Source organism: Coregonus clupeaformis, chromosome 40, assembly GCF_020615455.1.
Source record: "Coregonus clupeaformis isolate EN_2021a chromosome 40, ASM2061545v1, whole genome shotgun sequence".
In the NCBI taxonomy this organism is placed as follows: Eukaryota; Metazoa; Chordata; class Actinopteri; order Salmoniformes; family Salmonidae; genus Coregonus; species Coregonus clupeaformis.
The window spans coordinates 17647584-17663981 of NC_059231.1; the positions used below are offsets into that span (position 1 = coordinate 17647584).

The 16398-nt window shown below is 43.3% G+C and overlaps 1 protein-coding gene across 1 annotated transcript in view; it reads left to right on the forward strand.

Moving 5' to 3' along the window:
* LOC121555045 (solute carrier family 15 member 2) overlaps positions 1-14402 on the forward strand; it is a 28991-nt gene extending 14589 nt beyond the window's left edge. The window contains exons 12-24 of the mRNA XM_041868820.2: positions 8142-8186; positions 8426-8461; positions 8788-8876; positions 9563-9644; positions 10214-10339; positions 10829-10993; positions 11117-11163; positions 11280-11387; positions 11798-11894; positions 12133-12174; positions 12302-12403; positions 13072-13176; positions 13463-14402. Coding sequence (XP_041724754.1) covers positions 8142-8186; positions 8426-8461; positions 8788-8876; positions 9563-9644; positions 10214-10339; positions 10829-10993; positions 11117-11163; positions 11280-11387; positions 11798-11894; positions 12133-12174; positions 12302-12403; positions 13072-13176; positions 13463-13690 — 1272 coding nt within the window. The 3' untranslated portion in view covers positions 13691-14402. The remainder of the gene's footprint in view (positions 1-8141; positions 8187-8425; positions 8462-8787; positions 8877-9562; positions 9645-10213; positions 10340-10828; positions 10994-11116; positions 11164-11279; positions 11388-11797; positions 11895-12132; positions 12175-12301; positions 12404-13071; positions 13177-13462) is intronic.
* Positions 14403-16398: the final 1996 nt, after the last annotated feature.

Below are 16398 nucleotides of genomic sequence, written 5' to 3' on the forward strand. Positions count from 1 at the left end.
TAGCTGTTAAAAAGCCCCTAAGCAATACCTTTCATGGTTCCGAAACCTGCGATTCAGGACAATACAGTAGATATGGACCAAGTAAAGACAAAACGGTTTGAAATGACATAATTTAAACCAGATTACAACCCTTTACTTTTTTTAATGACATTATTTCAACCATATTACGACCCTTTACTTTTTTAAATGTCATTATTTCATCCAGATTACAACCCTTTACTTTTTGTAATGACATTATTTCATCCAGATTACAACCCTTTACTTTTTGTAATGACATTATTTCATCCAGATTACAACCCTTTACTTTTTGTAATGACATTATTTCATCCAGATTACAACCCTTTACTTTTTGTAATGACATTATTTCATCCAGATTACAACCCTTTACTTTTTGTAATGACATTATTTCATCCAGATTACAACCCTTTACTTTTTGTAATGACATTATTTCATCCAGATTACAACCCTTTACTTTTTGTAATGACATTATTTCATCCAGATTACAACCCTTTACTTTTTGTAATGACATTATTTCATCCAGATTACAACCCTTTACTTTTTGTAATGACATTATTTCATCCAGATTACAACCCTTTACTTTTTGTAATGACATTATTTCATCCAGATTACAACCCTTTACTTTTTGTAATGACATTATTTCATCCAGATTACAACCCTTTACTTTTTGTAATGACATTATTTCATCCAGATTACAACCCTTTACTTTTGTAATGACATTATTTCATCCAGATTACAACCCTTTACTTTTTGTAATGACATTATTTCATCCAGATTACAACCCTTTACTTTTTGTAATGACATTATTTCATCCAGATTACAACCCTTTACTTTTTGTAATGACATTATTTCATCCAGATTACAACCCTTTACTTTTTGTAATGACATTATTTCATCCAGATTACAACCCTTTACTTTTTGTAATGACATTATTTCAACCAGGTTTGCCCTCTGGGACCCCAAGTTCAGCTTGCCTCACTGCTTGGTCTCGAGGCATTGTCAGACCCGTCGCCAGACCTCAGTCTTAAGGGTGGCATATGAAATGCATGGGAGGGCAGGGTACAATTATTATTAGCCTACAGTACGTATATTTATAATAATCATATACTCTATTTGCGCAGCACGTTATAATCACATTAAACATAACCAACAGCAATATGACAAGGTAGCCTATAGCCTACACCACATTACATAGAAGCAATGTTATGAATATCCATAAAACACTTGACTATACAACATATTAGATGTAACAGCAGAAGCATCTCTCATACATTGCATTTTAAAGCAGTCAACAGAGGGATATGCATTGCCATGAGACACACACACACACACGCACGCATATACAGTGAGGGAAAAAAGTATTTGATCCCCTGCTGATTTTGTACGTTTGCCCACTGACAAAGAAATGATCAGTCTATAATTTTAATGGTAGGTTTATTTGAACAGTGAGAGACAGAATAACAACAACACAATCCAGAAAAACGCATGTCAAAAATGTTATAAATTGATTTGCATTTTAATGAGGGAAATAAGTATTTGACCCTTCTGCAAAACATGACTTAGTACTTGGTGGCAAAACCCTTGTTGGCAATCACAGAGGTCAGACGTTTCTTGTAGTTGGCCACCAGGTTTGCACACATCTCAGGAGGGATTTTGTCCCACTCCTCTTTGCAGATCTTCTCCAAGTCATTAAGGTTTCGAGGCTGACGTTTGGCAACTCGAACCTTCAGCTCCCTCCACAGATTTTCTATGGGATTAAGGAGACTGGCTAGGCCACTCCAGGACCTTAATGTGCTTCTTCTTGAGCCACTCCTTTGTTGCCTTGGCCGTGTGTTTTGGGTCATTGTCATGCTGGGATACCATCCACGACCCATTTTCAATGCCCTGGCTGAGGGAAGGAGGTTCTCACCCAAGATTTGATGGTACATGGCCCCGTCCATTGTCCCTTTGATGTGGTGAAGTTGTCCTGTCCCCTTAGCAGAAAAACACCCCCAAAGTATAATGTTTCCACATCCATGTTTGATGGTGGGGATGGTGTTCTTGGGGTCATAGGCAGCATTCCTCCTCCTCCAAACACGGCGAGTTGAGTTGATGCCAAAGAGCTCGATTTTGGTCTCATCTGACCACAACACTTTCACCCAGTTCTCCTCTGAATCATTCAGATGTTCATTGGCAAACTCAACGGGCCTGTATATGTGCTTTCTTGAGCAGGGGGACCTTGCGGGCGCTGCAGGATTTCAGTCCTTCACGGCGTAGTGTGTTACCAATTGTTTTCTTGGTGACTATGGTCCCAGCTGCCTTGAGATCATTGACAAGATCCTCCCGTGTAGTTCTGGGCTGATTCCTCACCGTTCTCATGTTCATTAAAACTCCACGAGGTGAGATCTTGCATGGAGCCCCAGGCCGAGGAAGATTGACAGTTATTTTGTGTTTCTTCCATTTGCGAATAATCGCACCAACTGTTGTCACCTTCTCACCAAGCTGCTTGGCGATGGTCTTGTAGCCCATTCCAGCCTTGTGTAGGTCTACAATCTTGTCCCTGACATCCTTGGAGAGCTCTTTGGTCTTGGCCATGGTGGAGAGTTTGGAATCTGATTGATTGATTGCCTCTGTGGACAGGTGTCTTTTATACAGGTAACAAGCTGAGATTAGGAGCACTCCCTTTAAGATCGAGCTCCTAATCTCAGCTCGTTACCTGTATAAAAGACACCTAGGAGCCAGAAATCTTTCTGATTGAGAGGGGGTCAAATACTTATTTCCCTAATTAAAATGCAAATCAATTTATAACATTTCTTACATGCGTTTTTCTTGATTTTTTTGTTGTTATTCTGTCTCTCACTGTTCAAATAAACCTACCATAACAATTATAGACTGATCATTTCATTGTGAATGGGCAAACGTACAAAATCAGCAGGGGATCAAATACTTTTTTCCCTCACTGTACACACACACAGAGAGACTTTGAACCTACCGGTACTTTGAGTGGAGGCAGCGCTGTCCTCTCTCCAGTCCCTCCTGTCAGTACAGCGGGAGGCGGCGTTTCTCCGAGCAGAACCTCCTCATCAAAGTATCCTTCCACTCGGACTTAAACTTGTGAGTGAGGTCCTTTTCAAAAGCAAGCTGAATCAGCTGGGCCTTGCGTCTGTGCAGCATACTGCGCCGATGCTCTGAGAAGACGCTTTTGAGCGTGGAAAATGAGTTTTCACACATTGCTGTGGAAGCTCCTAAAGTTAGGGGCAAGTGTGTAGGCTGTGAGAACAGTCGGCATAGCCTGGAGTGCACAGTTGAATGTGCTGAGGATGTTGGCTATTGTCCATTTTCCATCTCCGGGGGGAACCGGGGTGTCAGTCATTTTCTTCACCAGGAACTCACGAGCCACAGTATATTCAGATTCAACCACATCAGTTCCAGCTAATACCAGGAGAGGGGTTACCTTTGATGGGTCCAGGAAATTATCCTCGGCCTCTGGGTTCAAAGCAGCCAGTGCGCCAATGAGCTCGCTACAGCGCTCTCCAAAACGCGCATTCATCTCTCCTTGCACAGCATCGATAACACTGTAAAACAATCTCATGAACTCAGTCTTTTCATCTATGTCACTTTGTGGCTGACCAACTGTTTCTTCAACTGCAAATCCGCGGAGGTTCTTATTAATTGTGCGTCTTCTCTTGCTTGGACCAGGGTCGGTCACCGGCACAGCCTCGGTGGCCGATGCTGGAGGAGCGCAGAGATCCCACAGTGCAGAAAACTCGTTTTCTGTGCGCAGTGTCTTCACGCAGTCAGAAGCGCTGTTCACTAGTGTCACCACAGTGAACAAGTCCATATCTTCGGCCTGTAGTAGTCTGTTAGGCGGCTCGAAAAGTGACAACAGTTTCATAACAAGGTGCGCAATGAAAAGAAAACTGCGCTGCGTAATGGCACAAAGCAGCCCCGTAGCCTCGACGCGCACCTCCGCTCCAAGGCCTCGTGTGTTTTCCACCTCGGTCAGTAATGTGGATATGTCGTGAAAACTCTTCACCACAACTTTGACCGTTGCCAAGTGGCCAGTCCATCTCTGGTCCAAGAGACGTTTCAGGGTATCGCCTTTGTACAGAATTGCCACGGTTGGCTTCCTGATAAAGTTGTACAGCATGTTGCAACTCCCAAAAAATCATTGACAGCTGCTTCACTGGACATGGCATGAATCACAACCAGATGAAGTTGGTGATTAAAGCAGTGAATATATGGTATGTTACGATCCAGCTTGTTTTGGAGCAATTTCTGCACACCACCATGCCTGCCAGACATGAGTGATGCGTCATCATAAACTTGACTCAGGATTTTGTCCGTGCTGAGTCCGGCGCTGGTGAGCTCATCAATGATGACACCTGTCAGAGCCTCTGCATCACCTTTCTCAGATGTGGCCATTACCAAGAGGCGCTCACACAGACCATAGTTTTTGTCAACAAAACGCACAACTACAGATATGTTTTCTTGGCCTAAAGGATCCCGTGTGCCATCCACTATAATTGAATACCAGCTATCGCCGACTTGTCTCACTATCTCCTCTGTCACGAGTTTGCTCATTATTTAGATAATCTCGTTTTGTATCTGTGGGCTGGTATAGCGTGCATTCTGTGGGATTGTTTTTGTAATCCGTGTCAGTTCGGGATCGTTGCGCATGGTTTACTCAAAGAGAGACAAAAACAGCCCCATTGAGCTATTATCATCTAGCACACTGGCAAAACCAGCATTATCTCCACGTAACGGCAATTGATTCACCACTAAAAACTCCAGCATATCAATTACAGCTGACATGTAGTATCTGTTGTGAGCCAGTTGCTCTGAATTTAAGAGAGTGGAAATCTATTTTCCTGTCTCTCTACGTTTTTCTGAATCTCTCCACATTGCTTCATAGGCTAAATGTTCTTTTGAAGCTGCATGCTTATTTAAGCCCTTGCCTGTTCCAATTGCATGTTTCCAATCATTAAATCCCTTAATGGAGAAGGTCGCGTCCGATGATACAGATTTGAATTTCCTGCATGCATAACAAAATGTAGAGTCCTTTTCCACCGAGTACTCAAGCCAGTCCCTGTTCAAATACCAGCTAGAGGGAAATGATCGTTTTTTTTAACCAAACATTTTGACTGGATATTTCCTCAACACAACCTGTTTGGGTTTGTCCATGCCGAGGTCACTCACACCCACTGATTCAACAGGTAGTTGTGGCCCAAATGCTGCCCCAGTCGCGGTTGCACTTGACCTGCAGGTCCTGCCAGGCCCAGGGTCGGACTCCACGGAGCTACTAGCATCAGGCTCAGACTGTCGTCCAGGGTCTCCTTCTCCAACTACAACATCAGGAGGCGTCGGTGTCGTATCCAATTTGGCAGAGGAGACTGTTGGTGGGCTTTTCAACCACTTACGGATATCCATGACGAACTGAAGCGAAGCGAGTAAACTCATCCAGCTTTCAAAAATGCGCGGTAACTGTTGAGCGGCTACACTGGCGTAGGCTACGTCACGTACGTAGCCTAACTTTCTTTTTATTAAGGCTGTGATAGGCTGTTGCAGTGTAGATTCCCATCAATCAAACAAAATCACACCATTGTTTCTTTATATTTTTTATGTTTTAATGATAAAGAATGCAACATTAATGCAACACAAAATTAGCAACTATTATAATATAAAATGGAAGTAATTTTTTTAAGAGATCTGTGCCTCAAGTGGGGGGGGCACAAGCATTTTTGGGGGCAGGCCCGGCCCCCTATGGCCCGCCCATAGCGACGGGTGTGGGCATTGTTCTGGTGTCTCCTCTCCTCTCCTCTCCTCTCCTCTCATCTCCTCTCTTCTCATCTCCTCTCCTCTGGCCAACGACCAAACAACTCCACAATACCAACTGATTAAGGAAAACTGCAAAACTGCAAACCCCAAAACCACATCCATCCAACCTTCCCTAACCCAGACTCCCTGGGCACATTCCTCTGATAAAACACTGTGATTAAAACTAACAAGAACAAAAACCTCCATCATAGTTTTAAATGAACCGAATGTACAGTGGGGAAAAAAAGTATTTAGTCAGCCACCAATTGTGCAAGTTCTCCCACTTAAAAAGATGAGAGAGGCCTGTAATTTTCATCATAGGTACACGTAAACTATGACAGACAAATTGAGAAAAAAAAATCCAGAAAATCACATTGTAGGATTTTTAATGAATTTATTTGCAAATTATGGTGGAAAATAAGTATTTGGTCACCTACAAACAAGCAAGATTTCTGGCTCTCACAGACCTGTAACTTCTTCTTTAAGAGGCTCCTCTGTCCTCCACTCGTTACCTGTATTAATGGCACCTGTTTGAACTTGTTATCAGTATAAAAGACACCTGTCCACAACCTCAAACAGTCACACTCCAAACTCCACTATGGCCAAGACCAAAGAGCTGTCAAAGGACACCAGAAACAAAATTGTAGACCTGCACCAGGCTGGGAAGACTGAATCTGCAATAGGTAAGCAGCTTGGTTTGAAGAAATCAACTGTGGGAGCAATTATTAGGAAATGGAAGACATACAAGACCACTGATAATCTCCCTCGATCTGGGGCTCCACGCAAGATCTCACCCCGTGGGGTCAAAATGATCACAAGAACGGTGAGCAAAAATCCCAGAACCACACGGGGGGACCTAGTGAATGACCTGCAGGGAGCTGGGACCAAAGTAACAAAGCCTACCATCAGTAACACACTACGCCGCCAGGGACTCAAATCCTGCAGTGCCAGACGTGTCCCCCTGCTTAAGCCAGTACATGTCCAGGCCCGTCTGAAGTTTGCTAGAGTGCATTTGGATGATCCAGAAGAGGATTGAGAGAATGTCATATGGTCAGATGAAACCAAAATATAACTTTTTGGTAAAAACTCAACTCGTCGTGTTTGGAGGACAAAGAATGCTGAGTTGCATCCAAAGAACACCATACCTACTGAGAAGCATGGGGGTGGAAACATCATGCTTTGGGGCTGTTTTTCTGCAAAGGGACCAGGACGACTGATCCGTGTAAAGGAAAGAATGAATGGGGCCATGTATGAGATTTTGAGTGAAAACCTCCTTCCATCAGCAAGGGCATTGAAGATGAAACGTGGCTGGGTCTTTCAGCATGACAATGATCCCAAACACACCGCCCGGGCAACGAAGGAGTGGCTTCGTAAGAAGCATTTCAAGGTCCTGGAGTGGCCTAGCCAGTCTCCAGATCTCAACCCCATAGAAATTCTTTGGAGGGAGTTGAAAGTCCGTGTTGCCCAGCGACAGCCCCAAAACATCACTGCTCTAGAGGAGATCTGCATGGAGGAATGGGCCAAAATACCATTTACATTTAAGTCATTTAGCAGACGCTCTTATCCAGAGCGACTTACAGTTAGTGAACACATATTTTTTTATACAGGCCCCCCGTGGGAATTGAACCCACAACCCTGGCATTGCAAACACCATGCTCTATCAACTGAGCTACATCCCTGCCGGCCATTCCCTCCCCTACCCTGGACGACGCTGGGCCAATTGTGCGCCGCCCATGAGTCTCCCGGTCGCGGCCGGCTGCGACAGAGCCTGGATTCGAACCAGGATCTCTAGTGGCACAGTTAGCACTGCGATGCAGTGCCTTAGACCACTGCGCCACTCAGGAGGTGTGTGAAAACCTTGTGAAGACTTACAGAAAACGTTTGACCAGCAACAGTGTGTGAAAACCTTGTGAAGACTTACAGAAAACGTTTGACCTGTGTCATTGCCAACAAAGGGTATATAACAAAGTATTGAGAAACTTGTGTTATTGACCAAATACTTATTTTCCACCATAATTTGCAAATAAATTCATTAAAAATCCTACAATGTGATTTTCTGGATTTTTTTTTCTCAATTTGTCTGTCATAGTTGACGTGTACCTATGATGAAAATTACAGGCCTCTCTTATCTTTTTAAGTGGGAGAACTTGCACAATTGGTGGCTGACTAAATACTTTTTTCCCCCACTGTATGTTGTTTATAGGCAAGAACAGGTCTGATTATGCTATTGAAGCGAATGGTGATGGTGAACCAGCTATCCAGTGCCATAGAATACAGTGAATGGGCCAGTGATAACATTTAGTCTCCTTTGTTATGTGGTACTGTAGGGATCCCGCTGGACTCTCCAGGCAACCCGGATGAACATGGCCTTCGTAAGTTCCTTTGTCTTTCTTTCAATGTACAGTACATTACAACAGTGGTATTAGTTCCTTTCCTTTTCTAGCTTTTGAAACGGTGTAACAATGTGCTCTACAACTGTGGTAAAAGTGTACAACATTTATGATTTCATAGTATTTTGCAATGTTTTACTATCGTTGACTGTAATCTGAAATAGAGATCTTGTTTGGAATCTGTCTGGAGATCTTGTTTGGAATCTGTCTCTATGTTACAGGGATCAACATTCGTCCTGAAGCCTGATCAAATGCAGGTGCCTGCAGCTCCTTACACTCTTCCTGACATTACACAATGCATTACTCCTGCAGATGATGTTTATACTGTAACTGTAACCATAGGTTCTCTCTATCATGGCCTTGAGTAAGATCACCCCTGTTCTCTCCTGAACCCTTTTATAATGGAGATTATCACCATAATGCTATCTCGTTATTGACTAAATACATTTAGCAAGAATATTTACTAGTGTCTTTTCTCAGTTTGCTGCAGCAACCTATATGTTTTTATGGTATTTTTTTGTGATTTTATATTGAATCATCAGAAGGTATGTTTCCTGTGTTTTGTTCTTCCTTGTTCTTTCAGATGTTAAACGCTCTGCTGATCCTCATGTTTGTGCCTATCTTTGACATGGTTGTGTACCCACTCATAGGCCTTTGCAGGATCAATCTCACGTGAGTGGACCATGGCTGTGTCTGAAAACGTTACTATGTAGCTGTCAAATCCTTGCCTCCTCTGTCCTTATTTCCTCACTTTGTCTCAAAGCTCATTGGATGAGGATACCGGAGGGAGCTTGGACCTCGGCTCTTGGATCCTCTCTTCCAATGAGCTTCAAGAGGAATTGTGGAAACAAGGACAGAGGAAGAAAGGGTTTGACGGATAGTGACATTTTCAGACACAGCCCGTCTCTAAACGAGCTGGAGCTTTAGCTGACGGCAGCCACTATAGCCTTCAACAGTCACTATTCATGAGGAAACTAATGGAGTAAGGAATGGTGCAAGAACAAGCATCATGTGGGTTAGACATCCTTTTTCATGCGCCTCTTGGTCATAAAGAAAACATTTGTAGCTGTTTTTCTACCGTAACTTGTGATCTTATCACGTCATCGAGATGAATGGAAGATACGTGGAAACAATGTTATGCAAACATCTTATGTACTCCTACAGAAAGAGAAAACAATTGACCACATTAATCATTTCTAAGAATGGAAACCGTTGTTATTGTGTAGTAGCTACTGTGTAGTTCTGTGTAGTAGGGACAATATTGACCGATGGGCGTTGACCGTCAAGTTGTCTTATTGGAGTCCATAGGTGTGTGGTTTAGAGACAGAATGCCTGATGCCGTCTCCATCTCCCCTTAGGCCGCTGAAGAAGATGGCTGTTGGTATGATCTTTGCAGCGCTGGCCTTCGGTGCTGCCACCTTGGTGGAGGTCAACGTCATGGTAAGACACAGCATCTCTGGTAGAGGAGGCTGGTGGAAGGAGCTATAGGATTATTGTAATGGCTGGAATGGGATAGATGGAACCGGTGGCAGGTAGCTTAGTGGTTAAGAGCGTTGTGCCAGTAACCGAAAGGTCGCTGGTTCTAATCCCCAAGCCGACTAGGTGAAAAATCTGTCGATGTGCCCTTGAGCAAGGCACTTAACCCTAATTGCTCCTGTAAGTCACTCTGGATAAGAGCATCTGCTAAATGACGCAAACATATGGAAACCACGTTTGACTCCATTCCATTACGATGAGCCGCTCCTCCCACCAGCCTCTTCTGATCTCTGGGTCACTTTACTTTCTTAGGCGACACTCCAGGTCATCTTTTCTGCACAGATTGCCAGATCTCACAATGCCTGGAGAAGTGTTTAGTGTAGCAGGAACAACATTCATATGTTATAGCAAACTCCTGAGATGCAACTGTAAGAAAAAGAAAAAAAGACAACCTGGATTGCCACCTTTGTAACAGAGACAGTCACCTGTCCTCTATTGTCCTCTGATGTCCCCTCTCTCTATTCCTCTGCTAGAAAACGGTGGTGGAGCCTGCGCCTAAAGGACAGTGTCTGCTACAGGTCTACAACCTGGCTGACAGTGACGTCAAACTAAGCATCCCCGGGAGTAACCTATTCTCACAATCCATCAAATCCTATGAGGTAAACTGGGCTGGGGAGTTTTAACTTAACTCTGCTATGATAATAATGCTGTGTGTTTATTAACCCTGACCTCATAGAAAGCAGACCTACCTACCAGATAGGATTGCCCTGAGACATGGCTGTAGACTCCATAGATGCTCCATAGTCTGACGTCATAGGAGTCTACAGCTACATCTCAAGGCAACAGATAGGAGTGTGTTCTGAGGTCAATAGGTCCATTGTTCTAAAGCTATTACAGCCAGACCTGGGTTCAAATACTATTTGAAATCTTTAAAATCCCTTTAGTTTGCTTTAGCCTGCCTGGAGTGCCAGATGGGCGGAGTTTGCCGTTTTGCGACTATTTTATTGGTTCCATTGTGCCAGGAAAGCTTGATCAAGCCCAGTTGAAGTATTTGAAATAACTTCAAATAGTATTTGAACCCAGGTCTGATTAGCGCTGAACATGAACCCTGTCAATACAATGAATACACATGCCTCTATGTCTATCAGGATCCTCAAGCATATCAGCATCTTGAACTGGGGGGACACAACAAGACCATCACTGTGGGGATCAATCACAATGGACACTTTCATGAGTGTAGAGAGACCTTCACAGAGCTGAAAGCCTACAGTCTCATCCTGCACAGCAAAACTTCGGGAATAGTGTGTCAACTAGTGAGTCAGAAGTTCACATTATAATCTTACAGTTCTGTACTTTCAGTCACTACAGAAATCATTTCTGTATTTGCAATAATCTGTTTCTGTTTTCTATCTGTTTTTATTTTTTTAATAATATAGGTGACAGACAACATACTTAAAAGTGAAAAAATGTTAGCATACCTGAGGTAATTATGTGTTTATGTTTGAATTGAAATGGGAGACAGAATAAGACTCCATCGGACAGACTGACTTCAGTTAGTTTAATGAATATACTGCAAAGATTCAAATATTGCTCTAACAGGTTCATAAACACGCGGAGCGAGGCTGTGAACGTAACAGTGGGTGGTGTGGACTTTTACATACCCGCTGACTATGGCATATCTCCCAATAAGAGTGTGGAAAGAAACGAGTGAGTATGAGTCGCGAGTGGCCATATTTCTGTTCCATTGCAGTTCATCTTAAAATAGTATAGTGTCTCTTCCTAGTCCACTGACAAAGCATTCAATAATAATTTTCTAACATTGAACATCTGATGGATATAGTAATAAATCAGAAATAGATACAGTCCACAGGAGGCTGGTGACACCTTAATTGGGGCGGACGGGCTCGTGGTAATGGCTGGAGCAGAATAATTGGAATGAAGTCATGGTTTCCATGTGTTTGATGCCATTCCATTTGCTTCGTTCCAGCCATTATTATGAGCCGTCCTCCCCTCAGCAGCCTCCACTGATACAGTCAGTACTAGATCATATCTCAGCATCCACAGATCTCTTTTACCTCTGCCCTCTCTAAATCCTTCACTTACGCCATCTCTCACAGGTACAGAAACGTGAGGTGTACATCAGGCTCACAGGATTTCTCCATCAACCTGGGCCTGCTTGACTATGGAGCCTCGTACACCGTCATTCTCAAAGGGGTGAGTCAGCCCAGTGGCTTTACATGAGACCACAAAATACCATACTGTAGGTACTATTAAGTGCTGCCTGCTACGGCCTGAAACCACATTGGCAGTATAAATACCTGGACTAGCACAGTACTAGCTACCTAGTAAGTGTGTGATCCCTGCGGGAATTGAACCCATGACCTTGGCATTGCTCGCATCGTCAGTGCCTGCTCTGCAGACAGTACTCACAACCACCTTTACTTTTTTCCAGGGCCCTGGAGAGATCATTCCCCAGAAGATGGAGGATGTGAAGGTTATTATTTCTCATTTTTTTCTCTCTGCATTGTTGGGAAGGGCCCATAAGTAAGCATTTCACTGTTAGTCTACATCTGTTGTTTACCAAGCATGTGATTAAATCATTTTTGATTTTATTTGTGAAGGCCAACAATGTTCACATAGCCTGGCAGATCCCCCAGTACGTCCTGATGACAGCAGGAGAAGTCATGTTCTCCATCACAGGCCTCGAGTTCTCCTACTCACAGGTCAGTAGTTCTCCTACTCACAGGTCAGTAGTTCTCCTACTCACAGGCCTCGAGTTCTCCTACTCACAGTTCAGTAGTTCTCCTACTCACAGGTCAGTAGTTCTCCTACTCACAGGCCTCGAGTTCTCCTACTCACAGTTCAGTAGTTATCCTACTCACAGTTCAGTAGTTCTCCTACTCACAGGTCAGTAGTTCTCCTACTCACAGGTCAGTAGTCCTCCTACTCACAGGCCTCGAGTTCTCCTACTCACAGGCCTCGAGTTCTCCTACTCACAGGCCTCGAGTTCTCCTACTCACAGGTCAGTAGTTCTTCTAGTCACAGGTCAGTAGTTATCCTACTCACAGGTCAGTAGTTATCCTACTCACAGGTCAGCAGTGATTATTGATTGAATATTGGTTGAGTATTGACTAATAAACCTCAAATGCCTACATAGGCACCTCTGTAGATCTGAAAGAATTGGTCCAGTATGATGAACACCTAGCTTATACCAACCAGAAACCTTTCAGATCTACAAGAAGTACCTAGGGGGTATAGACGGCTAGGGGTTGATTATTAGGACTTCAGCCTCTACAAGGAGAAGATCAGGTTTGAGTAAAGAACATGTGATCTGTTGTCCCTGCTTTTCCCTGCCAATGATAAACAATATCTAGGTCTATGTTCAATACAGGCCCCAGCCAACATGAAGTCAGTGCTGCAGGCCGGCTGGCTGCTGACTGTAGCCTTTGGCAATGTCATCGTGCTGATCGTAGCAGAGGGGGCAGGTCTGAATCAGGTAAGTCCCGGTCCAGTGGTAGAAGACTGCTTTGTTTTTACTGTGCCTTTTAGGAAACATTGTTAGTGCACCATTGAACCCATAGACCTTATAAAGCAGTTAAAAACAGTCAAACAGAACAGTGTCTGCAGTAGGCCACTAGAGGGAACCCAATCACAACAATAATAAGGTCACTTTCTCTCTCAAGCTTGAGTGGTGAGTCCACCAGGATAATAAATATGGCTATCAAATAATGACCATAGTCCCCAGTGTTAAAAGTGTTTAACATTGATTCTGACATTCCCAGTGGATGGAGTTCCTGCTGTTCGCTGGCCTCCTGGTGGCAGTTTGCATCATCTTCTCCATCATGGCTTACTTCTACACCTACGTAGACCCAGATGAGCTAGACGAGCTGTTCCCAGACAAGACAGTCAATGAGGATGAAGATGGCCTGAAGAAGGACCAGACAGACCACATGGACCAGACGGACGACACTATGTACTTGAACACAACAGAGAAGAGCACCAAGATGTAGTATGGTGACTGACTTCAGACTATTTCCCTCTCAAGAGACTTGTATGCCCCTATTGTGGAATGTTTTATTTTTTTAAATACATTTGTAAATCAAAGCAAAGTATTAAGATGTGGTGAATGGTGATTGAGTGTATTTTACTTGCTGAGCCCTACTGTATGTAGTTAGTTATTGTCGAACCCTGTCTGTGTGATCTTACAGTATGTACTGACTCCAACCGAGACACTTCTCAAAATCCGGAGGTCAAACCAGGACCAGTGTTAACAAAACACATTGTTGAAATGCTGTATGGCAAAATATACATTTTATTTTTGTGAATTTATAAAAATGTACTGTACATAGTGAAGTGAAGTCACCTGTTTATAATGATGTTAAAAGATGAAAACAGACTCTTGTAGTTAATGATAAACAAAAACAACACAATAACAGAACACTGAAAAGTGTCCCTCTTTAGCAGGCATGGAACTTAAGGATTTTGGGTACTGGCCAGCCGGTCTAGTACACCACTATTTTTACTAGTCCTGGTCTAAAATCAGTACTATGCGAAATTTGAAAACATTTGAAAATGTACTAGGCTCGGGCTAGCGGTCTAGTTTAATATCCATCCCTACTCTTTAGACTGGCTACCTGAGACAAATACTGGAGCAGACTTAACTCCAGTATTACTTGACTAAAAGAGCCTCATTCAAATGACAAACTATGAGTCAGGGAAAAATCTCAAGACACACTAGACAAGACATGCTGCTCCTAATCATTTGATAGATATACCTTCATAAAACGTTCCACTCCTGAGAACCATTTTACTGTAATTTTACTCTTGTAGTATATCAATAAAAAGGTGTACATTTCTCTGAATATGATCATTTTATTTCTGATGGTGTCACTAGAAAGCTTACTACTCTTACGGTTTTGCTGGGCTAGCTCATTGTTGGTGGAGTTTACATGTTTATAGTCTTTATTCATTCAGAGCTTTGGCACTTGGGGTTTCCTTCCCTTATCACAGACCCAGGACTTTAGACAGACAAAAAACACACCACTTCCTGGTAACTGGGACATATCACATCCATCACTCCTTAGACAACATTCATTAATCACAATACCATAACAGGCTGCCTTTCTAACATTCTCATATCTTCACCCCAAATGGCACCCTATTCCCTATAGTATATACAGTGAGGGAAAAAAGTATTTGATCCCCTGCTGATTTTGTACGTTTGCCCACTGACAAAGAAATGATCAGTCTATAATTTTAATGGTAGGTTGATTTGAACAGTGAGAGACAGAATAACAACAAAAAAATCCAGAAAAACGCATGTAAAAAATGTTATAAATTGATTTGCATTTTAATAAGGGAAATAAGTATTTGACCCCCTCTCAATCAGAAAGATTTCTGGCTCCCAGGTGTCTTTTATACAGGTAACGAGCTGAGATTAGGAGGGAGTGCTCCTAATCTCAGCTTGTTACCTGTTTAAAAGACACCTGTCCACAGAAGCAATCAATCAATCACATTCCAAACTCTCCACCATGGCCAATACCAAAGAGCTCTCCAAGGATGTCAGGGACAAGATTGTAGACCTACACAAAGCTGGAATGTGCTACAAAACCATCGCTAAGCAGCTTGGTGAGAAGGTGACAACAGTTGGTGCGATTATTCGCAAATGGAAGAAACACAAAATAACTGTCAATCTCCCCCGGCCTGGGGCTCCATGCAAGATCTCACCTCGTGGAGTTGCAATGATCATGAGAACGGTGAGGAATCAGCCCAGAACTACACGGGAGGATCTTGTCAATGATCAAGGCAGCTGGGACCATAGTCACCAAGAAAACAATTGGTAACACACTACGCCGTGAAGGACTGAAATCATGCAGCGCCCGCAAGGTCCCCCTGCTCAAGAAAGCACATATACAGGGCCGTCTGAAGTTTGCCAATGAACATCTGAATGATTCAGAGGAGAACTGGGTGAAAGTGTTGTGGTCAGATGAGACCAAAATCGAGCTCTTTGGCATCAACTCAACTTGCCGTGTTTGGAGGAGGAGGAATGCTGCCTATGACCCCAAGAACACCATCCCCACCGTCAAACATGGAGGTGGAAACATTATGCTTTGGGGGTGTTTTTCTGCTAAGGGGACAGGACAACTTCACCGCATCAAAGGGACGATGGACGGGGCCATGTACCGTCAAATCTTGGGTGAGAACCTCCTTCCCTCAGCCAGGGCATTGAAAATGGGTCGTGGATGGGTATTCCAGCATGACAATGACCCAAAACACACGGCCAAGGCAACAAAGGAGTGGCTCAAGAAGAAGCACATTAAGGTCCTGGAGTGGCCTAGCCAGTCTCCAGACCTTAATCCCATAGAACATCTGTGGAGGAAGCTGAAGGTTCAAGTTGCCAAACGTCAGCCTCGAAACCTTAATGACTTGGAAAAGATCTGCAAAGAGGAGTGGGACAAAATCCCTCCTGAGATGTGTGCAAACCTGGTGGCCAACTACAAGAAACGTCTGACCTCTGTGATTGCCAACAAGGGTTTTGCCACCAAGTACTAAGTCATGTTTTGCAGAGGGGTCAAATATTTATTTCCCTCATTAAAATGCAAATCAATTTATAACATTTTTGACATGCGTTTTTCTGGAATTTTTTGTTGTTATTCTGTCTCTCACTGTTCAAATAAACCTACCATTAAAATTATAGACTGATCATTTCTTTGTCAGT